Source organism: Acanthaster planci, linkage group LG18 (genome assembly GCF_054643075.1).
Source record: "Acanthaster planci isolate LZ-2023a linkage group LG18, COTS_SCS, whole genome shotgun sequence".
Classification (NCBI taxonomy): Eukaryota; Metazoa; Echinodermata; class Asteroidea; order Valvatida; family Acanthasteridae; genus Acanthaster; species Acanthaster planci.
The window spans coordinates 3,003,649-3,029,176 of record NC_141794.1 but is presented as its reverse complement, the minus strand read 5'-3'; the positions used below and the strand labels follow the sequence as shown (position 1 = coordinate 3,029,176).

At 42.7% G+C, this 25,528-nt stretch overlaps 1 protein-coding gene across 9 annotated transcripts in view; it reads right to left on the bottom strand.

The window, feature by feature from the left end:
* LOC110978685 (uncharacterized) overlaps positions 1–25,150 on the bottom strand; it is an 80,903-nt gene extending 55,753 nt beyond the window's left edge. For 4 of the 9 annotated variants that reach the window (XM_087148698.1, XM_087148699.1, XM_087148702.1 and 1 more), the window contains exons 1-14: positions 24,740–25,150; positions 20,073–21,244; positions 15,202–15,394; positions 14,581–14,741; positions 14,243–14,329; positions 8,854–8,986; positions 7,875–8,026; positions 6,309–6,387; positions 5,172–5,324; positions 3,370–3,383; positions 2,205–2,340; positions 1,607–1,710; positions 942–1,106; positions 252–470 (exon numbers count right to left, since the gene is read on the bottom strand). In XM_087148698.1, coding sequence (XP_087004824.1) covers positions 252–470; positions 942–1,106; positions 1,607–1,710; positions 2,205–2,340; positions 3,370–3,383; positions 5,172–5,324; positions 6,309–6,387; positions 7,875–8,026; positions 8,854–8,986; positions 14,243–14,329; positions 14,581–14,741; positions 15,202–15,394; positions 20,073–20,699 — 2,223 coding nt within the window. In that variant the 5' untranslated portion in view covers positions 20,700–21,244; positions 24,740–25,150. Of the gene's footprint in view, positions 1–251; positions 471–941; positions 1,107–1,606; positions 1,711–2,204; positions 2,341–3,369; positions 3,384–5,171; positions 5,325–6,308; positions 6,388–7,874; positions 8,027–8,853; positions 8,987–14,242; positions 14,330–14,580; positions 14,742–15,201; positions 15,395–16,915; positions 18,042–20,072; positions 21,245–24,739 lie in introns of those variants that run through there. The other 5 variants (XM_087148703.1, XM_087148705.1, XM_087148706.1 and 2 more) reach the window with 4 other exon arrangements.
* Positions 25,151–25,528: the final 378 nt, after the last annotated feature.

Genomic DNA, 25,528 nt, shown 5'->3' with positions numbered 1-25,528 from the left:
TTTCCAATCTCCCGTTACCTGGTGTTGTATTCGAGCCCATCAAAAGTCCTTCCGCAAGTCCAGTCACAAGTCTCTTCACAATGCCAGTCACAAGTAACAGGGTGAACAATGACAAAAGAATGCTTTTGTCATAGCTCATGTGAATAGCTCGTGAATGGGCTTAAGAACGAATGACTGGTGACGGACTTGTGATGGACTTACAGGGACTTATGGTGGAAGCGAATACGACCCTGCTTCCACCCCTTACTTACCTGCACGTCACAGTGTCCGTCTTTGATTCGGAGGAAGCTTCCGGGCTGGGACAGGCTCTCCAACATCCGTACGGAGCCGCTATCCCCAACCTTGTGTATCCTCCAGTAGGCTTCCTCCGACCTCTGACCTGTGGCGCGGCACGACCGGTCGGGCGTGACCGTCAGGGTCTGGATGCGGGAGGTGTAGAACATCGTAATGCCTTCGTCTCGGAACATGCCCTGAAAAGAAGACAAGGCCCCCCTTACTCCAATAAACTGAGCACAGACAAGTTCTGACTTGCAACTTGCAACGTCCGGATTTAAAGACATGGGAGAATGCTTTTCATTTGCACAAATGCATTTTTTAGAAACATGGCAAAATTATTTATAGAAAACATTCCATTTACCTGTAAATGTAAAAGAAAAAAAGAATAAAAATCGCAAAAAGCCACAACTGTCTAACGTCCGTCACCTAATGCCACATGTATTCAAATAAATTAATGCATAATGTGTATTAAGGGATGTTGACCATTTCCCATAATACACTGCTGGTATTAGGCAGGAGTTGCACCTTCTGTGATTGGCTTGGGCTCTTCCCACTGTAGGTAATGTATATTTCCCACCTCTGGCAGCATCTCTGCCTTTGCAGCTGCTCAAACTAAACCCCACTTTCACCAAAAGTGTCGACACCAGTTGGGTCAAGAGTCGTACCTTGACGTAGCAGAAGAACTGCCGGTTTGGACCCAACGCCGGACCCCGCACGTCGCCGGGCTTCCCTGTTTGGCCAAACGTCAACAGCTGGGATGAATTCTTGGCCGTCTCAATGACGATGCTCCTATCCATCTGAACTCGCAGCTTCATTTCGTTTCCCTTCCCCTTGGGGAGAAGAGTTTTCCACAGTAACGAATACCACAGAAATGACACTGACATTTGATTTCAGATTAAACTGTATACTCAATCGACGTAAACAAAAAATTCTATTTTGTGGTAAAAACGCTCCCGACACATTCCCTAACTTTAGTACGCTCACCCTAAGAATACTTACACCTGTGTATTTAAAATACACATGCAAAGACAGGTTACTGGTTTTGGAAGTTTTGTTAAGTGTGATTTTGTTTTATGCATGCATGTGTGGTCTTCTTTTTTTCTGTTTGGGGGTTTTTGTTCCATTTTCTGTGAAGTTCTTTCATGAAAGCAACTATATAGGGAAACTGACTAGGTGCTTATAAATGATTATAAAGATGAACAAAGAAAATTGACTGGAGCGGGATTTGAACCTGCGGCCTCTGGAACACCGTACCAGTGCTCTACCCAGCGTTATGTTGGTGGCTCTTCCCATTTGTCGATATCTCTTCTTGAATGACTTGAAATCTAACCTTGTTGGATATCTTGTTGGAGTCCATTGTAATACAGTGCTCTGGGTTTGCAACGCTGCTGATGATGTGGACATTGGGTTTTACCTTCTGCGCTTCAAATATTGCTGCAGGACAAAAATACTGGCAAACTTAAGCCGTGATCAAACTGATCCGATTAACACTGGAGAGGAAAATTATTAGCTGATTTTCTTGCACTTTATCAAAGAGTTACAGTGGTAGATGTACTTTCTTCAGTTTGAAATCTAAAATATTATTATTATTATTTATTTAACCATCACAAGAACAAACAAAGTAAAGTCGAACAAAAAAGTACATGTACATGAAAAAGAACCAAAACACACATACAAGTCAACATAAGCAGTAGCAGGAACCAGGGACAAAAATCTGAATACATAACAAGACAAATAACAGTTATGTGGGTCAGGGACTGCAACAGTAAAATAAACTACTATTACCCGCAGGTATGCAGCCCCGCACATATTCGATCGAATTGAAGGTCAAATATTCTAATGGTGAATTATTCCAATTGCCCAGCCCTATTCTCTACATTCTGTCTGCTTTCTGCTGAAGCTGAAAAAAAGAAACCCTCCCCCTTTACCTGTTTTGGGGAGGGAATACGGGTCAGCAGTTGCCTCCACGGAACCGTCTGCCTTGATCTGTACGGCTTTCCCGGATCCTTTGCTGATGAAGACCATCTGGTTGCTAGGCTTAAACTTCCACTTCTCCTGCTCCCACTGAGTAAGATATTGTGAAGTTGACAAACAGATCGATTGAAAGAAAAGCCAAATGTGTTTTCGTTTAGGTTGAGAAAAGCCACGCACACAGCTGTTAGAACTTGCGTCTGGATGGTGGCACTAGGCGTGAAATGAGCTGGGGGGGACATCAGTGCTTGACCTGCCATATAACTCATCAAGATCACATTAGAAATACCTGTACACCGGTACACTGCTACAATGCATTACACATGTACATGTTCTCGGACATATATGTGACCGGCTCTGCAAAAGAGTGTATTATGTCACATTTTTTTGAATTTGAGTTATATATACAATCAAATTGCTCACATCCTAAGCTTTCGTTTTATATATAATTCATCCCAGTGGCATTTTGCGGTTTGGAGTTATTTGCCATTTGTATATTCATACAATTTCATTTTATCACAAATGGGTTTTGAGATAATGCCCTTGATACTTAACGCACAGAAACATTAAAGTTAAATTAGACACTCTCTTGGTTTCCCATAGCCACAGAGGCTTTCTGGTCAAGCAATTGGCCTCAAAATATTTCCACCCTCGGCACGTGGAATGAGCCATTACGCATTTTGCATGGCGCGAATTAATACACCTTTTTGTAGAGCAGGTCACATATATGTATGCTACTGGTTTCACACTTACAGTATTACTGCATGTACAAATAGGAACAGATCTGAGTGGTTATGGGCTAGATTCTCCAATAAGGGCATTTCACAATAGTGCGCCACCAGGAATTTGCAACGCAGTGGCCACTGTACGCAATGCGTGATTGAATGGGCTGACACGTTCGGATGTGTCAACCAGCAATGCGCGCGCAGTTGGAAAGGGCCGCTGCTTTTCACACGTTGTGATTGGCTGACGCGTTGAACATTCTCAGTGGCACGCTATTGTGAAATGCCTGCTTTGGTGTTCATGTTCCCAGTTTGTTCAAAGTTTAACACACTTTTTTCACACTGAACAAAGTGCAATGTAATTTCTTTCTTGACACTACAAAAAATGTCCAATCCTCACCATTTCTTTTTCCACTGCAAATCCAATCATGAGATGCATGCAGCCATGACAACCAAGCATGAAATAAAATGGAAATGACCAAGAATAGTATCATTAGTAACGAGCCAATCAAAACACAGCTAAAGATAAGAATGACCTGTGATTCAAACCATTTCAAAAAATATGCATAATACATACTACTGTGCCTTTCCCAGAACCATCATACGATGGTGCTTAACTGTGTGAAAAATAATTCAATGTGTGAAAAATAACTCAATGTGTGAAAAATACCTCAATGTGTGAAAAATATCTCAATGTGTGAAAAATACCTCAATGTGTGAAAAATTCCTCAATGTGTACACTGTTTAAATCGAAATACTTTAATTTTCGGCTCAGTACCAAAAGGTCCTTATGGCAGTCAAATGACTTTTGACATATCAGGGCCTTATTTTGAGCTTGAAAGAAATCTTTCATTGAGGCAGAATATTTCAAAACTGTTTTACCGGTACAACTAGTCTTTAACGGGACAGTTTACTTGAGTATCACCCAATTGTCTTTCCATTCAATGAGAATGTTACAGTACTGACAACAAAAGGTAAAATTAGAATTGTCATCATATGAAGGGGCAGCAGATTACAGCTGATCATCTTTGGCATAAAGCCAAGTGGTAGATTTCACTTTTGTCGTGTTCAAGCACACCAAAAAAACAAAAAAGCACGTCAAATCAGAACACCCAACTCTACATGTACATGCTCATGCAAGTTGAGGTTAAAGGTCAAGGAAAATGAACGCCACAGACAGACACGAAGTATCTCTCATTCATCTCCGTTGATGCATTTGCGTTTTTTCTTTCTTTCTTTTTGTTTTTTTCTGAAAGCTGTCCTTCATTATCTACATGCAATACCTCTTCATAAAAGGAGCTGCAACCATGGAAACCCTCATCAATGGAAGAATTAGGAGAAAATTTCCTCCTTAAATTCTCATTCAAAGTTTGAGCTTCTTGGGATGTATATGTATTACTTCATTAGTGATCACCGTAGAAGACACTTACCCCGCACTAATTGTCATTACCGACAGTGCAGAAGGGTCGCTAATGGAGATTTTGATAATGGGTGTTCTCAGAAAACAAATCTTATCAGGAATGCAGAGGCCCCAAGGAAACATGTCTAGTGCACAGGTGGCATGTGAATTATGGGATGCGTCCTTGGGGTGAAATTTAATTACAAAGTTAGGACGTGCTGAGGAAGTCCAACCCAGTACCTGGATTGACTTAGTCGAGAGTTTGGAAAGTTGGTGCTTGGGAGAGCAGTCATATATGGCCTTTGGTTCTGTTTGGGGTTATGATGTTAAAAAACAATTTTTCTTTTGTTTACACCACATGAAAACGTCCAAAAAATAGCACTGCAATCTGAAATTAAAAAATGGCAGAAAATGGACAACTCTAATCCAACAGTCATTTACACTAAAAGCGACAAAAGTTTAATGCTTTTTTTTTCAAAAAACAAACATATTGAGTTTTTAGTCAGAGTTGGCGGGCAACACAGAGCAAATTAATGGTTCATTTCTTATTCAGAGCACTTGAAATGGCATGCAAGTGGAAAGCTACCTTCCTGCATCCTTCAAAATCCCCCACTGCGTAGGAATCTGTGAACTTCTAAATGGGCATGGCCGAATTGAAAGTTAAGTACAAGTGGCTCAGCTGTGCCTTCAAGTTTCTTCAACCTACAAAATCTTTGGAACACTCCCAGGGATTTTGATGGATCTGGGAAGGTTAAGGTGAGGGTATGTGGGGTGGATCAGGTCGGTGACGACCGTCAACTCACAATTGGTGGGTTTGTTGCTGACGTAGATCTCCCTGCTGGTCTTGCCGTCCTCGTCGAGCGTCGCATCCAGCCAACAGTGGCAGGGAAAGACAGACTCCAGACTGGAGCCCTTGTGATCTTTGACGACCACCTTTTCCAGGTACCAGCCATCCTCTGCAGCCATGAGAGAGGGGGATGTGTTGAGGATGAGACCGTGTGTTTCAGTTTGCAAATGCCCAGAAATAGGATCTCTCACAGCACTGAAACAATCAGCCTACGCTTTAAGCCGCCTTTCCACATTTATGTTTTGGGATGCGTTGCGTACACAATGCGACGAATGCGTTCATGCGTTCCACTTTCACGGACACAAAAATCAAATCCATTAACATACATGTAACACACACACATGCATTGCGTTTGGCCATCAAAATCACACAGCGAGCGATTTTGACGGATACGCAACACTTGGCACAAGTGTTGACAAGCGTAAAGGCGCCTTTAGCCACAAACAGAAGATGCCGTGAGACAAAATGTTTACCGGGAGGCATTTAAAAAACACTGAATACAAGAAACGGTACAGAGAGGACAGGGTTATTTACCGGTCAGTGACAAATGCATTCAATTTCCTAAGATGTCGAGTGTGAGGAGGTCTGTGGTAAAGCCACAGAACAGAACAGAAGGTTTGTTTCACTCAATATTGCAAAGAGTGTACTCTGGACTTCTTCAGGTAAAAGAGTTGTGTTCAAAAGATGCTTGTCTAACGCAAAGTAGAGAGTTTGGTGGAAACTTTTTTTTTCCGCTTTATGTACACGTAAATCTGGAGGGCAAATGGAAGAAACAGAAGCTGGGTAACATTTGAACATGAAAGCAACATGTCCAATTTACTAGAAATCTCTAGAGGTGCTATCTGATATGCTGAGATTTTATCATCTCATCACAGGATGATGTCATGTAATGAAATGGAAGATATCAACAACCTACCTCTTGGCCTTGGATTTAATTAACTTTGGCGGGGAAATGATTTCCCCCCCCCCAGACAGTGCCTCTCCGTGCATCCGTGATTTTTCACAACTTTCATTAGGACTGTTGTTTTCTGTTTTCCGTGGTCTGCAGCCAGTGGCCTCGTTTTGGGGGTTTATGCAAACGAAATCCACTTACCTGGGTCGGTTGAATTATGACCGATGAGAATCTTCTTCAGCATTCCAAGAGATACTGCCTCAATGTTGAATATATCCGTCTGTTAATATTACAAATATTAAAAACCCTACGAATCAATGCTAAGGTATCGTGTTTTACCAGGCAAATTGCCGTTTTTGCTCATGCCCTATACACCGCAATAAAAGATTTTGGCACTGGTAAACATGGCCTTGGACATTTTCGGGGTACCCACAAGAGGGAAGATTGTAACCGTTACTCAGTCGACAAAACTCTTCAAAGGTGCCTTTAACCACAGTCTTTGCCTTTTTGTCCAAAGTCCATCCACCAGTGATGCACTTTGAATTTTTCAAATTTCCTCGAGCGGTGTTCTTAATCTGGCTGTTTTTCGACAGAATTACACAACCTATATGCAGTATATTTTGGGGGTCGAAATGTGACCAAGGTCTAGAGAAAACAAACACCCAAAGAGTGTCATGTTTGATGAAACATACCACGTAAGGCAACAAAGGCGAGTACAAGGTTTTGGTGGGGAGGGGGAAAACTGGGATTTTTGTTTCCAAAAGGTAGTCCCATTTTTTGGACAGAGTCCTTCCCTCCCCCTAAAAAATTTAGTGCCATTTTGAGAGTATCAGTACTTTCAATTCCTAAAAAAATAACAAACATGGCAATGGGGGGAGGGGGGCTGCAAATACTATACCGTATTGCTACCCGTGTGTCAGGGAACAGCCCTAATCAGGGGCCTTTTCTTGGGCAATTCTCGCAATAATAACCCCCACCAAAAATGCTGGCTTCCACTACCCCCCCCGGACATCCCCTCCAAAAGGGTCTTCTCAGCTAAGATCCATTTCTTTAGGCTAAATATGAGTTCTGCTTGAATTACCCTATAAACCCTAAGACTATAAACCCTAAAAGCACTTATGAATGGTTGAAATAAGTACACTCTTTGTATTTTCAGTCCAATTGGCACTGGCATTAACCTTGAAACAACCCTGAGAACAAGTCAGGCATTTCTAAGTCATATTTGCTGTTCATTTCTGGCATAGAGCCAAGACTGTTATAATGGAGCTGAGCCAGTAAAGAACAAAAAATAAAGCGTAGTCATTGTGGACAAGATGCTTTCACAGACCCAAGAAAGAAAGCTGCGTCTAATCCACTGGTACGAACCGTTTGGGCAGAAATGGCAAATTTGGTGCCAAGGATTGAAGTATTGATGCGGAAAGATGCAGGGCAGGGTTCCTGCACTTAAAGGACAATTAAATTCCATGACTTTGCCGTGACCGAGTTATGAAAATCCATGACCCAATAACGCGATTTCTTGGATTATTCCAAATTGTTGACAATCTTGCTTGGAGGCTGATCATAAGGCATATATATACGTAAAACATTTACTTTTATCTGAACTGTGTAGATATTGACAACGGAGGCCAGTAATTTGGAGTTAACATGAAATCCTGATCGTGCTGTGGGTGATATGTTTAGGTTCTCAGGATAAGAAAGGCAGATGCAAGCATATTTCAACAATGTTGTTGACTATGAGACAGAAATAGCTGAGCGGAAGGCACTCACCTTTCCTTTCTCAAATTTCTTGGCCCTCTTGGTTTTATGCAGTAACCGTGGACCGGTGTCCCCTCTCTCCCCATACACGGTTATGTACACCTTGGCGGTGGTACCGGCGTTCCAATAGTTGCCAGTGACAACCGCCACATGATAATTGACAACTGGAAAAGGGAAGGCAATGTCATGTTTCAAAGATATCCAACAAAGCATGCCGAGCATGTTTGAACTTCGCAGACTTGTCTAAGCCATTCGAGAAAACAGTCTTCATTCTTTCCCGCAGCATAAGGCCAATAAGTGATTACTGCTGTCCAATGAGTGGAAAAAATATTAACAATGCAGCCAAGAGAGGATGGAACATTCAAGGATTGCCGAGGGAGGTTTGCATTACCAACAAAAAATATTCAAGCCATCAATATTTGATTTGTCATGCCTCAATTTAGCCCACGGATTTCAAGAGAGAATATGAGGTTTGGGGATTGCACGGTATAAGAGTGGAGACAGCGAATATCAAGTGATGAGCTCTCGGGAAATCAAAAAAAGGAATTGATGGGAGTGATACTACAACGGATATGAAGAGTGAGAATATAAGCATCTGGTGACACACAGACCGACACACAGACACACACACAGACCGACACACAGACTGACACACAGACACACAGACTGACATACAGACCGACACACAGACTGACACAACTCACATAAGAAATGCATGAATTACTTGTGACAGAACTTGCGCTCACGTCCAATTCTTCTTTTTTTAATAGCTAACAATTTAAAGTGCTCCGTTTTTTTCCTAAAAAGTCCCAGTTCCTACCCACGATTGAAAGCCTCGCTAAATGAACGTTTTTTTTCTACAGATTAATTCCTGCACTCGCTAGCCTCAACATAATGCGTCAACGTTGCAGGATATATCTCAGCAAAAAACGGTGATCGACATGATGAAAAAAACTCTACATTGGGGGGTATGCTGGTCCTTCAAGCTTACTTGGGAACACGGGGCTTCCGTCCACCATAACGGGGAGCTCACGACATGTCTGACCGTCGTCTTCCTGGCGTGACATCCAGCGGCCGCAGGGGAAGACCATCTCGTCACCGGTGTGCACATCTTGAAGCCGCACCTGAGCCAAAGAACGGACCATTTCAACACATAACATGTGAATGTCAGGGTCAACATTTTTCGTTTCAACTCAGTGACGGGAGTCCTTATTCAACCCCACGTTCATTCACCTTTCTTTTCACACCTGCAGGTGCCCAGGGCTTAATTGCAGTAATTTGTTTTCCAATTCCAATTTTCTTCTGCCAAGCTGTAATTTGATTTCACAGCATTTAGGAAGGTGCACACAGCATTCTCCAACGGTAATGATTCAATTTTGCTCTTCTCCCTTAAAGAGCAACTCAAAGGAAAACGCGTTTTCTCTGATTTTATCTGTTCAAATAAATGTGGAAGCATCCACATCAAATGCAAGGTCATTTGTCTTCAGAGCTCAATTCTAACTAGCTGAAAAGGGCTTTTTTGGGTTCATGTTAAGATGCGAATTCTGAACATGCTGAATGTAGATTGCGTCATTCTGAAAAAACAGAGGAACCGAGGGGAACCCTCGCCCTGTGTTTGTATGGGATAAACCCTTGTGCATGCCAAGCACTGTTTGACATGCACTAGGGTTTATCCACTACAAACACAAGTTTATTTGAAAAGATAAAATTAGCATTTGGAAAGACGTCTTGGCATAATTAATAAACGTGGCAAAGGCCGATACGTTCAAACTGAACAATTCAGTATTCTTATTTACAATGTAAGCCACTATAAACACTGAAGTCTGGTTGTAAAGGGCCGATGATGGTAAAGTGGGTTTGGCCATATTGTTTGGCTTATGTTTTGTACAATATTTGAACTATTATTACAACGCTTTGGGCCGACAGGCTGCTCGTCATCTAGGACAATCCTTGGTCGTGGGAAAACACCATGCATGTCCTACACCACAGCAGTGACGAGCGACGCAAATCCACTTCACAGATGCTATCCCTGTTACAACGCTGGGGTGTATGCATGCAAGCATTAATTAGTGGCGTGCCACTCTGACGGCGGACGTCACATAGCAACTAATGTCCGCACATGAATGATTTAATGCCTTTCTCGATTGGTCTCCTGCGAGTGCTATTTAATTGGTCCTACGATGACATCAGATACAAGTACTTAAGCAAAAAAACCCACCAAATATTATGCTTCCCTTTCAGTCACCCACGGGTACCCTAGTTTGACGGCGCACCCCAAAGGAGTTTTTGGGGGGGAGGGGTTGATTTGGGGAAAATGTAAAATTGGAAATGAAGAAAAAAGAGGTTTTTACTATAGTTTGACTGTAGCACAAACAGACGTACATGTGTATTTATACTTGCCATTGAGTAGTGCTTAAAATCTGTTCATTTCAGTTGAGACAAAGCCACCCAACATCTCTTGCTCTTGTTCATAATCTTAACCCAATTCACACTTACTGGCACCTGCACAATGAATCAGTGTGAAAGTGACCCCCTCCCAAGAAAACCCAATTTTCAACCTCCCTACCCTGTTTTCAAATGCCATATAATTAGAAATAGAACCTTTTTTTTGGCCTGAGCCGTCAACCAGTGTTAGCAGTCTTGCACGGCACTTTATTTTTTTTTTCCGTGAGGAAACCTCCTTTACGCATACACTGCGGAACAAAAGCACTGACATGCAAAATGGCTGCCACGCAAACCCTCTATTAAACTGAGGTGCATTCAAATGTCATGGCTCCAGCTGGCAACAATACATCTAGCCTATGACGTCCACTTCTTGGCCTGTGCATTACTACCTGCAGGGGTGTTTCCAAAGGGGAAGGGGGGGGGAGTGGCAGCTACTTACTCCTCCACTAACATGCTACCATTTTGTTAAGGAATTGGGCACTACCATTTTTTGGTAGGGGGGTGATGGATTCTTTTTACAGATGAACAAATGTTGGACATCTTGTTTTTAGAAAAGAACATGACAAGTTTCTCCCCCTTTAAGACTCAAAACCAGCCAGCCATGACCAATCAATTCAGATGCAGTGTTACCCGTACACCAATGCACACTTTTGTTCACAATTAGGACCAGCCAGTAAATGCAGAACCGAGCATTTCAAATTAAAAGCAGATGTGGCCGAATGTCTTAAAATGAGTTGTTAGGCCATTTTTCTTTTAGTGATTCTGCTGAATGGAGTTTCCAATATAGAAAGAAAAAAAAAAGCTCTTTCCTTTGCTGTACCACTCAGTTTTGCACTGGTAACAAAGGACAGAAAATACACATTATACATGTATGTGGCCGGTTCCCATTACTGTGGTCTCTGCCTACAACAATGGTCAGTTTGTACGCATTCAGATAAAACTTCTGTTGAATAACTCAATGCGCAAACCACTCCACTCAGAAACGGTGCCCTAACCCAAACCCTAACCCCATGAACAACTTCCACTGAAAAACTAACAATGTCAGGAGTGAGCAGTACCAGAGCAAACCATCCCTGTATCGCGCCTCAATGCATACCAGCCAAGCATCAACTTTGCCACAGTCCAGCCATGTTCCCACAATCAAATGTTGTTGCTGTTTTCAGTGAGGCCAGACAGGCTGTATTGATCGTGTCATTCCTAGTTGTTCTGTAACCCTGGGAGCACATCAGCAACACTTTATACCTTGGTAACTCTCCCCTGTCACTGACCTTGAGGCAACAGTCGTTGCCAATTTGCTCTCTACAAGTCTCTCTTCTTGTTTGTATTGATCACTAGTCCTGTTCTTTCCTTTTTCTTTCTTTATTTTTTTCAAACTGTCATGAACACGGCCAGCAAGGGCCCTATATTGTCATTAAAATGGCTCCATATTGCGACCTCAAATCTTCTGCTTCATCAGTGCATTGCAGCAATGGACCGTAAATTTTCCCGGGGCCGTTGAGGACTGTGTTAATTCTGACATTGATCATATGCACAATTCCATCATTTGAGGAAAAAATAACACACATGTACAAGTCACTCAAGCAAAATGACAAGATAACAACTACAGGCATGCAATCGCAGTGACAAGTTTGGAAGCTGGCAAAGTTGGGGAGGTGCCAAGAACATTTTCCTTCATTCCTCTTTCAACCTCGATTTTTTCGTCTGCAGCCTCTCGACTATGAAAACCATGATGGCAAACAAACTAGTGACAAAAACTCTTGCTGTCTCTTACGACACATTACTTTTGCCTCTAATAAACAACCTGATAACGGCACCTGAGACTGAAGTGAAACATGAGCAGTGCCTACACGCGTCATTGTGAGGCGATATACATGTACAGTCTCTCTAGTTTACAGCAACGGCACCTGGTGTGCAGACTCACGAATAAACTAGTCGGGGGCAAGATAAATAGGAAATTTTCAATACTTTGAGAGGCTTACTACGAGTAGTTGAAACGTGTTACCAGCTTTCTTTTCCCAATGAGCGTGTCATGGTTCTTTCCTTTGTTTCAAACTTGACAGCCCGTCAAGGGTTTTTGTTTTTTGGTCAGGTATTTTACTTTTTTTTATACCTGAGCATTTCATCCCGTTTTTCTCACATTCTTTGCTCATTTCGGTGCTCTGTCCAGATCTATTTCCCCTTCTGCACACATTGGAGGGCTTCACTGTTCCTCTCGGGATTCTGCCGACCAAGAAGGAACCTTGCCTCTGTATCTCACCGAGCTCAACCTATTCTCACTGTGGGGAAATTGGGGAAGGGAAAGTGGTGGTGCATTCAACAAGCGAGGCCTCGTGCACACCTGGGAACACTCTGAAGATTAGCTCCCTCCTCGTGGCATCCATAATTATTAACTATACATAGCATGCATTCAAGGCTACCCGTGGCACATCCAAGCAATTAAAGCAAAGTGCATTAAGCTGTGGTGCGCAGTGTGACAACACACCTGTATGCGACCTGTTGTCAGAGCAACAAATGTCTATCAATCAATTTTAATGGATTGAGTGATATCCCCTCTCACAGGCCCAAAAGAGGTAAGAAGCAGCACAACATTTGGGGGAAGCCGAGTTGACAGAGGTCAAAATTACCCGCAGTTTTTTTTTTTAACTTTGTCACATCTGAACACTGCAAACAGGAACAGAAAAATTCAACCAATCTGGTCTCGAAAAAAATGGCCTAAACTCCGAGAAAACAGCCAGACAGATTCCGAGTTCCCCTGTAGGTATAGGGGAACTCCAATTACCCCCATTTTTTCTAAAGCTTTGTCACATATGAATACTGCAAACAATAACAGATACATGTAAATTCATGAATTTGGTCTGGGAAAATATGGTCCCAACTCCGAGAAAAAAAGCCAGACAGATTTTGACTATCCCTTTTTCTTCCATAGGTAATCGACTTTATACAAAACATGGATGAGGTTTTTTGTGGTTTGGGTTTTTGGGGAGGGCGTGTTGCCTTTTGCAAGGATATATAATTTTGCTGATTTTTATTGAGAGAGGAGGGAACACTGGAAAGGATCAGATGAACAGGAGGGTGGAAGCAAAGTGGGTTTTTTTTTTTTTTAAATTCAATTTTTTTCAATATATTTTGTTTGATTTTTCAGTTTTTCTCCCATTCCAAGACCTGCACAAGTGACAAGCTGCACTGTTATTTTTTTTAAATCTGTTTGCAATGCACGAGTGGTGCACATGACAGGCCAGATGTAACAGGAATGGGAACAAAATGGACGCCAAATATAGAATGACCCACATGTACGGGTAAGTCAACCAATCAACAAGCCAGTTCCAAGTTTCTTCCTGGGCCGCAGAGGAGGACCGCGCATTTCACAAGCACGCATATGTACGCTTGAATGCCTTAATACTTGTCACTACGTTTCCACAGTACTGCATGTTGCCAGGCCAACTTAATATTAAACTGAACCGACTCAATAGATGCACATTACCAATGATGGCCTTCGCAAGTGTGCACACGTATAAAATCCCTTTACGTGTCACATCGCTCATCATTAAAATGCATTCTGGTTGCCGCCAAATTAATCTAAATTTTGTCAGCTGTAAGACACAGCAAACAAAATTAGATCAAAGACAGCTACGTCAACGCCATGTTCTATTTCTGCTCCATTTAATATATTCTCCTATTTCTCTTTCTGTGCTGGGCACAGTAACTTCTGAACAGTGCATTTACATGTGCGTCAGCTAACACACCAGTGTTTGCCTAACTAGTGCTTTTATTTGTCGGACTTTTGGAGGACGCAACAAAGACAGGAAGAAGCTCTCGGTTACATCGCTGCAAAGGGAACAAGAAAATTGTCTACACTTTCTGGAGGGGTCATTGCCACACAGGGATCCCGTGGTATTGGTCTGTGTCATTGTAAATGTGCATGCTGCGGCGTTTACCTCTTCGCACAGCCATCCGGCGAACTCCGTGCTGTCATCGTGCCCAATCCTGATCTTGTAGATGTCGCCGATGCTGCCCACGTTGATCTGGAAAGAGCAAATCCCAATCATCAGTCCACTCTTCTCTCGAGAGATCGTGGTATATTGGCATTAATATGCATCTCCATCAGACTCCTTACGCAGAATCTGGTCATCAATTGTTTTCAAGGGGGACCCCATTTTCTGAATTGGAAACGCTCAACATTTGCTAAGTACTCTGACAAGGTTTAGGCAAAGAATGGTTTCTTTGAACTTTGCAATATGTGCCCGGTTTGGCTCAAATCCATTGCTCTACCTACATTGAACTCGTCCTCGTTGCCCGATTCAAACTTGCCGTTGCCACAGCCCAGGACAATGTCGTCCGACTTCCCCTTGTCACCATAGACCGTGATGGACACCGTGGCATCCGTGCCTGCCGAGGGATTCTCGCTGGTGGCGACCCACATGCGAAACTTCCCCCCTGGACAAATTGAAAAATTGGAAAAAAAGACAATCATGAACTACACGTAACAAGCGAAGCCCTCCGTAGCGTTTCATGAGCTTGTCATACAAAGAGCATATACATGAAAATAGGGAACTGAACGTTGTATTAAACCACGTGGATTAACGTAGCTACCAGTTGGTGTGTTAGTTCAAATTTCAATTTTTTTTTTTTTTACATCGGTGTTGTGTAGTGGACGTGAACTGATACAAAGTTGTCTTTTAAACATTTTTGGTTACACAAGGAGAATTCCCAATAAGGCATGAAAACACCTGAGCAGAACTGACACTCGGGAGCTACAGTTTACGGTAAACCTGAAGATTCAAAGCTCAATTATTCAAATTGATTCAGCCCTAAATATCTTGACTTAATATTGTAAGTGTTACACTGACGGTCAAAACAGTTGATAAGCTGGTGCCACGCCAGCATGTCAACTTACTGGATTTCTTAATGATCTTCTGGGGCGGTTGGTCACTCTCGTCTGTGGACTTTCTGCGCAACGACTCCCGCTGTCTTGAGGACGGCTTGAACGGTGAGTTCTCCGTGTAGCTGCCGGGCCGGAACTTTTCCACCCCAGTCCCAACCACAAACAGGTCCTCGCTGCCATTGAAGATGGCCGACAGACTCTCGACCTGAAAGCACAGAACTTGATTATTTGACCCTTAATCTCCAATTTGCAGGGATCGGCACATGGGCTTGCTGGTAGGGGCCATCTTGGCTCCTCCTTAATCCTCTGTGCTTGAATACAGAGCTTTCACACTTCCAAGAAGAATCAAACCTTTCGGGAAGTGACAGTGAGCGGGCTTTAACTTTGTCCCGTTTTCTGAACTTGAGAAAAATTAATCTAAATTGTAAGGGACTCGGAGGCGGGTTTTAAACATCCCTCATCAAAAAGCATAAAAATCTACTACATCCTCTGATTTTAGAGACAAAAACCCCCAGATGTAATTCTGCCCTTTGTACACGTACTTGTAGGTTAAAACCAAAGAGAAACCCAAGATGGAGAACATCACCGCGAATACCCATAAAACGTTGCAATTCGCCTTGGCGCCATTTGAGCAAGCAAAGTTTGGACGAAGTACCCGGATGTGCATAAACAATAACACTAGGAGGAATGACATCCATCCCTGGTGTGCATGCCTGGTACCCGCGCCTGTGCATTAACATGCAAAATGATCTGAACGTCTGGCTACATTACAGTAGGCCTACACGTACACGTTACCGTACACTGAAGTGTAAATTAGAGACCGTAAACAACATCGCAATATTCTCAACATACATGTACAGTACGTACAGTACAATTCTATGAAACAACTTGATCAAAAACGCGTCATATCTGACCCACATACTAGTGTGTACGTGCTCCTGGTACTGCACTGCTGACACCCACAGCCAGTGCCTCTTTTAAAACATGTTCAGTTTCATTATTTATAAGACTATCACCATGCAACTGATTATTTACAACGGCCGCTGGCCTAACCAGGCATACAGCATGTTCACATGTACACGCAACGCCAAGATTCTACATCCAACTCTACAAAGACTGCATCTTGCAAGTTTAAAATAATTTGTACACAAATCACTGATACATGTAAATATTAACAATGAGATGTCTATGCATTTTTGTTTATGTTTGCTGGAAATAAGAAGTTTACCAAAGCACCCAAACACACCACCATCCACCATGAGAAAATCTGTCTTCTTTATAGCCAGGATCCATGATGTCCAACTTGTACCCTGCATTACCCAATGACAGGATGGTCTACTGATTGTTTGTTAGTCCACTGCCATTTGGTTGTATCATCAAAACATGCAAAGTTATCAGTAACTCAGTATTAATACAAAATAAATACATTTATGACAGACCCAATACTGTGGAAAAAAGCAGGAAAAAAATGTAACATTCTATCAATATTATACGATATGTGTAATACACTGAAAATAAATATGAATTAATTAGTTAACAGTCTAGTCTATAAGAGTAGCACTTTCTGTATCAATTAACCCTTTATGTAAGTGCATTTGTGGTTGTGAATATGTCTGATGAACCCTTTCAAAGAAATTGATCATGATGTGAACTACCATGGCAATTATAAGTGATGACGTCACGGTTTTACTCTACGTTGTAAAACTGGGTGGTGCAGCTAACTGACCTTACTACCGTAGACTGTGAAGAGCTTTCTTGCTGGGAGCCGTAAGCATTCCCCGATGTTACCCAGCAGAGACTCAAAGGAAGGGATCTTGCTCCGGTTGAGGAGCAGGACCCGTTTTGTAAAGGGATCACCGTTCCTCATGACCACCAGCTTGGTAGCCATTCGGGATCTTTGGCCGGGCGTGCCGCAGGTGATACGCGAGGATTCTGCTGGCGTGCTGTCCGCCAGAATTGCGTACCCGTTTCCCGGGGCTCTCTCCAGAGTGGTTCTGGCATTCTTCGCTCCTCTTGCACCTTTGCTGATGCCTTTCCGATCTTCAATGTTTCTGTTCTTCATCCCGGTGTGGCCCAAGCAGCCGACCTTTCCGTCTCGATAGTTTCTTTTCTTCATTCCGTCTCCTCTACTAAACTGACCAACACGGAATAACTTGGCAAGACGAGCAGCCAGAGAGTCCTTGAAATCTCTCGTTGTTTTTCCATTAGAACTGTCTCTCTTAGTTGGAGCGAGAACCCAATGAAATTAATTCTCACACTGTATAACAATTTACCAAAGTCTACAGCAAAAGCGAGCTCCACTGAAGAGTTATTTTACCGCCATGTTTTAACACATCAACTCATGGAATGTGCCCACTGGTGATAATTCTCGAGCATCTCAAAGATTATGGATGCATACAAAAGCCCCCGCAATTACTGGTGAGCCGAGATGTTGCCATGGCAATGCAGACAATATCATCATTAACTGATGACAATACAATTATTACCCACATTGTGCACTAACCCTTGGCTCTTGTCAGAGAAGACAATTGATTGACTGGAAGGTACAATGTACATGTACATATATGTACTGTGAGGCAACACATCCAGGCACACACTAGCCACAAGAGGAACTTGAATGAGTAAATGTACGATACTATTCACTGATGTGCATGTGATCGGACATTTCCATAGGTTTTGTAATGTGTTCAAAGATCTGTAGGTCTCTAAGGCAAAGCACAGGTAAGTGATGAAATATGAGGAATCAAAAGACAGGCCGTTGGTGTGTAAGGCTTTGTTTGGTCTCTGCCATAGGCCTACTACATGTATACGAAATTTGTACAGTGTACATTAACACAACCAATTGCAGGTCAGAAAAAGCTCTGAGTGATGTGTTCACCACTTACAATTCGCTCAATTTTGAAAACCAGAAAAAAATAAATTGGAAATGTACCGGTAAATCTGTATGTTTACATGTTCAGTACATGAATGTGCATGTTCTAAATGGTTAAAAAAAAAGTGGACTAAAATTGGTAAATACAAGATGCAGGGTTTAATACAAAACAAAAGGATTTGACCATACAGATGTTGGTTTATGCAAAGGAATGTGCACTAAGCCTTGCATTCACTGGCCTATGAAAAATCTGTGATGCCAGATGACTAAGAGATTAGTGGTTACTACGGTTACTATCCTTGCACTCAGCCTCATTAAAGCACAAGCCTGACGTACGTGTACTTTCCCGTCCATTATTTCTGCTTGACGGAGTGATCTTACATGCACCAGTACTTGAACATGTGCAAAACGACTTGGCAAACACGCTGGAGCAGCCCTACCGGTCCAGTGGCTATGGTTTTCAACAGCATTAATTTCAGCCAAAGACGGAGTGGGATCTTCGATGAAGCTGAACTAATTTGCTCGGGGGGAGGGGACGGGAGGGAAGGGAGGGAGGGACCTGTCGACATCAGGGCCAGTTGAAATTGATCACTTCATACGGTCTTAACCCCGACAATCCCAACTCCGTGAAAATCACCCGACCAGATTACAAATTGCAGGACGGTGATGGAGTCTACGCATTTAAGAGCCTAGCCACCGTCACTTTACAACGTAGAAATAATTTATCGCGCCTGACTTTTGGCAAATTCAGGAACATTGCCAGAGATGTCACAGCACTATCCATGCATTGCCACTGATGCACACTGCGAAGATTTGCAGCCAGCACCAAATGAACACAAACTGGCAAATGTAAAAATTACAACTAGTCAGCTATTATTTGTATCTTTTTTTTGGGGGGGGGGGTGTTTTGTTGGTGCATGAGTGGTCTCTTTAGATTTCTTTAGTTACCATACACAGGTGAGAAGGTGTATACATGTAACAAGGTCATATTTGGGGGGGGTAAAATATTTTTGTTTTTTTTCTGTCCACCCAAAATCTGCGAGGACTTTAATTTTAACCATATTACTGAACACAATGTACATAAATACCCTGCATGTAACTAAAATATGCTCTAGTTTTTCAATTTTTTTTTTTTTCAATCAAAGCTGTGTACATACATGTACGTTCTTACAGTCAATACAAACAGGTCCTCCAAAAACAGTTTGAGGAAATCCAGAGAAGAGATTAGTGGTGTACAGGAGATAGGACCTCAGTCAGTATTACAGTGAAGTGTGTTGACCGCTGACTGTACTGTCTCTGCCGTATGTACATACATGTATGTATGCACCTGCAGGCCACATTTGTAACGAGCTATAACGACCTTACAAGCGACTGTATGTACAGGTGCATGTACAAGTTATGTATCAAGGCCAAGTCTAACCCTAACCCCTAGGGACCATTGAAATCATGCAAGTACTGTATGTATACGCTTGTTGGATTCAGAGTGGTGAGGGATAATGGTGAGTGCCGTATTTTGTTTGATGCCTGAAGGTTCTCATTGGCTGAGATATTAACCCTAACCCCCTAGGCTCCTGCACTAGAAAGCACAATGAACCTCACAAAATCCAACAGGTGCATGTACTTGTCTATGTACTTGCACATGTACATGTAGGTTACTGTACCAAACCTGATAAACTCCAACAGAATGAGCCCGTTGGAGTTTGAGTGATATGGTATGGATGGGTCTATGCAGTATAGGATGATTTGCACTGAACAGTACCAAACCTGACAAAATCAAGCATAGTCCAACAACTGGTACAGCAAGCCAGACGCTGCACAAAATGAACCCTGTTTGTCCCAACTCACACAGAATCCAACACCATCTCCCTGGGCCTTTCATCCCAAGTCTCACAAATTCAATAACAAGTTCATCAGGTACTTTACCAAACCTGCCAAAACCTCACAAAACCTGCTGTGGGGATATGGCAGGTTTGGGGTAGTTTAAAAGAACTTGATCTTGTACGGTACCTACCCTGACGCCGTCTGAGGTAAAGAGTTTCTGTGCCGGTAACTGAAAGCTTTCACCGACATCTGTCAAGAAGGCCTCAAAAGAGGGGATCTTGTTCCGATTCAGCAGCATCATGTGCTTGCTGTGGGGGTCCCCGTTACGCATTACCATCAACTTCTTGACCGTCCTGTGCATGGACTCAGAGCTCCGGAGGTTGCCGTTGGCGTGGTTACCGGGTATCTTGCGCGGCGAGATGAGTTCGGCCTCGGTGCCGCTTGCGCCGCTGCCCGGCAGGGCCTTTGAAGGCGCCCAAGGAGGCCTGGCCTGAATGCCAGCCAAGTCCAGTGGCTTGGGTTTTTTCTTGGTCGGGGCCATGATGTACATCTTGCCGTCCTCGAAATCTTCTAGTTCCGTCACGTCGTGGGTCGCCGAGGGTGTCACGATGCGCCGGACGCCGAACGGAAAGTTACTGACCCGGTCCAGGTCAGACAGCAGCGTGCTAAAGTTGTACTTCTTGCGGATCGGGATCTGGACACCCTTGAAGTTCCTGTCACCGCTCTTGAAGAAGGTGACAACTTTGGCCCGACCGGTCACCCGGTCGGCCAGGCTAGGGTGGTGTCGTTTCGGCGGAGGATCCATCTTCTTTGGCATGCCGCCACGCTCAGCAGCCAAATAAATATCACTGCTAGGACAGGCCGCACAAAAATCAAAACAAACCACCGTGTCGCAGGTTGCGAGTCATAAACTATTCCCGCTCTGTCCAACCAGTCCGAGCAGTGTCCGTCCCATATTTCATTGATTGTTTGTTACAGCGACCAACTGCCAGCAAGGAAGAGTAAGCAGAATCCCATCGCAGTCTGGTTCATTCTTTCAGTTCAATGCAATCACGTCGGATGTAGCTTTGCGTATCCAAGGCAACTGCCTCTTCAGCGACTGCACAAGTTTTTTCCCCCCCGTTTCACTCTGCATCGACAAATGACCATCCTCCAGCACTCGTGTGGAAAAATACATCTCCTTTTTCATACATCAGTATGTGTATGCCGTTCCAGCTCAGAGAGCAACAGCCGGTAATGCACAATATCCGGGACTGGGGATACCATCACCATGGAGACAACGATTGTTGACTTGGCGCCATCAGGTTGAAAGCAACTTCAGATGGCCTCCACATACCTCACTGCGACTCGTCCCCAACGGCTCTGTGAAAGAGAACCAAAAAATGTATCGCAAAAAGGATTTTTAATGAAGTCCGGATAATGACCAATAGTGCCAACCTGGTCCTCTGGAGCCACCTACAGTACATACATGCGTAAATGCACCGCACGTGCTCTGCTAATTCCAAATGATATTTTTAGGGGAATTCACAAAGACCAGCAAAACAGCAACGCTGTAAAAAAAATTGAGTAATTTCATCTTAGAAGCTGATTTCAGTCCAAAAAATGAACACAAATTCAAACTTCTGAACATTTATAATTGTTATGTGTTACGCACACAGATCCACTCCAATAGATCCTCAGTTCTGTATAAAAAAAGGAGCTTAAAAAAAGAAAGACCAACCAACACAGTATGTAGTGTGCACTTTAAAGCAAGTAGGCTACACAATACAACATGTATTATGTACCTGGGCTACATGTACATGTAGATAAAAGTTTAAGAGTTGGGTGTGCTGTGGCATCACTTTTTCCATTTTACCGGTAATTCTCCTTATTGAATTCCAAAGTTGCACTGACTTTTGAAAGAAAATGACTGCTCAGGTGAACCCCGATTACCCTGATCAGTGTGGTTCATTCCCTAAATGTCACTATATGATAAATTTGTCACTCTTTTTTAATCACTCTTGACAACAGTGCAATGCCCACAACAATGTGAATTATTCACATCGGGTGACATCATGTCACAGTTACCCGATCAAGAACTAGAGAGGAACATTTCATGCACATGTGCAATGGGATAACGAGGCTCGAGGGACCGACTGAGGGGGGTACGAGATAGGAAATCTATTGGCAGGGAGAAGTAGATGTAATCCATCCTTCATTTTCTACTACACTGTTATGATTGGAATGGGGGTAATGTTCATCTGTGATGTACATGTAGGGCTGTGCCTAATACAGTATCCGAATACATGTAACCCAATATTCGATCGATTTTTTTTCAAATTTGAGTATTCAAATGCAAAATTTATGAAAAGGAACGGCAAATTTTCTGTTGTTTTAAATGAGAAAAATTGCAATATGGAGGTTTACTTTTCAAGCAGATTCAAATGAAAAGTGTCAGAAATCTTACAATGATTTAAAAAGTCAATTATTCATTGAAATATTTAAAAGGAATTGAAATTTTCAACAGGGCAAGAAGTCTTGCTAAATCATGGCTAGAGATACATGTACTCCGATGAGGAGCTATTATATTGATCATAATGTACAATTGTGTGTGTTATTGCAGCTGATTTTGTTTATGGTTTGTTCATGAAAAATCAGCCGGTCGGTACGACCGAAAATTCAGATATTCAATTAAATTGAAAGTCGAATATTCGAAATAGTGAATTATTCAAATTGACTCAGCCCTACTGTGATGTTCCTTTCATCTTCGGGCTTTTGTAATTTTCAGCAGCCTTTGAACTCTGCTTCAGCTGATTTGAGTTGTTGCATTTTGTTTCTGTTTCGTCTTTCTGAAATAAGTGTTTTTTCAGTGACTCAATTTCCCAGAGTGGTTTCAAACAGGTAAGTTTGCCCAGTGATGAGTGTCTTGCGCAGAGGTGAACAAAGGTCATGAATTGAACATATCAATTTTAATAACAGACAGTGATCGGAAAGGTGCATACAGGCACATACCACACATGTACATGTACAGTATACACCTGGCCAGAGTGTGCTAATGATGGAGCTCTGTACACACGATTGCTGTGTGCACAACTATTCAGTCCATAGCAATGAACTTTGGCTGTCATGGTGATCGACTCCTACAACAAACCCAGCAGCACAGCGCACCGGCCCAAACTGCAAACACATGACAATGAAAGGATATTCAATCAGTCCTGGCGTCTAGCTCACACAAAATGGTACATGTATAGCCCTGGTCTGTGGACAATTGATAAGTCTTCATAATTACCACAACCAACCCTACCCTTCGTGCACAATGCATCCCTCCACACACACAACATTTTCGGTGGTATTTTTACGCACTGATGAACTTCATTGATGCTGTTGCTATTTTTAAAGAGCAGTGAAAATTGTGGCTTACGACTGCCTTCAGAAAATTCCACACAGCTAGGAATAATAAGGCAGATTTATACATTTATGTACATTTGGGAAACAAAAGCAAAACTGAAATATTCATAATTAGAATCAAGCAGTGTTTAAAAAGGTTACAAAGAACACACAGGAGTAATTCCAGAAATTAGGGGTCCATTTTTTTTTGTAAGTTCAGAACACATTTTCTAATTTCCAAGAGTGATGAATTAATGGAAATTACCTGCCAAACAAACAGTAATAGTTTGAAATCAATTCCGGTGATATTTCCATGTCAAATGACAAAGGTCAGATGTAACAGGGACACCGAAATGTCACACTTTTGGACCCCTAATTTCTGGAATTACCCACAGGTGTTGTACTCAGTTTCCAGAACTCTACAGTCATTGCATGGCTTGGAGTTTGTGGAGAGTCACAAAGTTACTTTGTACGGCGCACCTGTTGAAAACAGCTTCTGTAACATGTCCCATTGATTTGACTGAACCACAGATATGAATCCATGTACCAGTGCAGTGTGGCAACAGTGGAAGGAGGAGCACTGCATGGCAAGGCCCCCCCTCCAAGACAAATAGACAAAAATGCATAAGAGATGAAAATACGAAGACAGTGGTTGAAAATCACCAAGTTGCTCCAAGCAAACCCTGAAACTGACTGGTTGTCAGCTCGTTACTGATGAGTGTCTTCCCATCTATCCTAGGACATCCCACCTCCCAGAAAAGTGCTTTGGCCCCTCCCCCCCAAAAAAAATCCTGGTGACACACATGGAGAAGGCTAAAGAAAGTGTATCCCTGTGGAAACCAAAGATCTTACCGGAGAGATGACCATCGTGCACAATCTCTGTAATTTGATTTTACACTTACTTAACTTCCAATCAATTACTTCCAATTAATTTCTTACCAAGAACTACAGAAAGATAATCATAAGTTATATCGACATTACACTGGACTTCAGCTTTTTTGGACACTTAATGTAAAAAGAATGTGATCGTCAACTGATGTTACGAACATTTTCTCACAAAAAAGACTTTATCCTATCATACGAGATTCAAAACAAATGGCCATTGGAAAGCTTTTTTCGAGTAAACTGACCATGCAACTAGGAAATAATGACTTAATTTAAATTGTTCATCTTGGAAAAAGCTACACTACAGACAACACTTGAGGCCTAGGCCCTGTGCACAAACCTACATACATTTGTATGGGGCTTGTCTGAAAAATCCAAAGTGTTTTCTAAGTAATGCTTCCGAATTTTCTCAGCTAAATTTCACTTTTTAGGACATGTTTTTGATGGCTTTCTGATGGCTGTTAATCAGACAGTGTTACAATATTTTCAGGGAAAATTAGTGTTGTCTGTATATTGGTAAGACTTCCCCCTTTTTTTGGTCTGTCTGGACAGAATCAGTCTTCGGAGTCAAACCAAACATGCCAAACGCAAACGTGTAACTCTCACCTGGTCCTTGTGCTTGTTAATGGCAGCACAATGCTGAATGGGCTAGGTGCGTCAAAATAACGAAGATGAACCCTCGGACCGTGGAGGTAGAAATGTCTCGGGCCATGCTTGGACCATTCCGATATGATGTTCAGCAAAGCTCCATGTTCTACACTACATGTAGTTTCGACAAGCTGGAAACCCTATGTGTAGGCCCTGCTGAAAGCTTGCACACTGAGTCAAGTCGCATATCGGCATTTCTGTACGGGAAATTACCCGCAAGAAGCCCTACGAATGCCAGGGATTAACAATGGTGGTTTTAGGGAACTGGTCAGCCGCGCCGAGAGTCAATCAATAAATTAAACATACATGATCCCCCGCTGTTGTGTTGTTGACAGACACCTCTTGGATACCCTGTGCATATAACGTGCAATCCCACGACAGCTACAGGCCGAGTCCGATTTACTTGGCTACGGCTGACCGTAAAACATACCTCATTGGAAAATGCATGAAGCCGCTAGCTAACGGCTTTAATAGGTGTGCTTGCTAATTCGATCCGTAGCCGACTAATTTGAGCCACTGCCAAAGCGCTGTCGGATCATATCTCGCGCGGGTCGATAGAAGTCTGGTACCCACATTATTTATTATTAAAGTGCATTTGTGAAAATTAACGGACACCCTACGAGTGCACGTCTGGCCGGAGGGGGGGGGTGTTTTTAAAGAAAAGTTGTGATTTTCACACCCCATCATCTCTATTTTTTATTTTTAGGGGAGCAAGCGCACCCCTGCTTCTTCCCTCCACACGACACC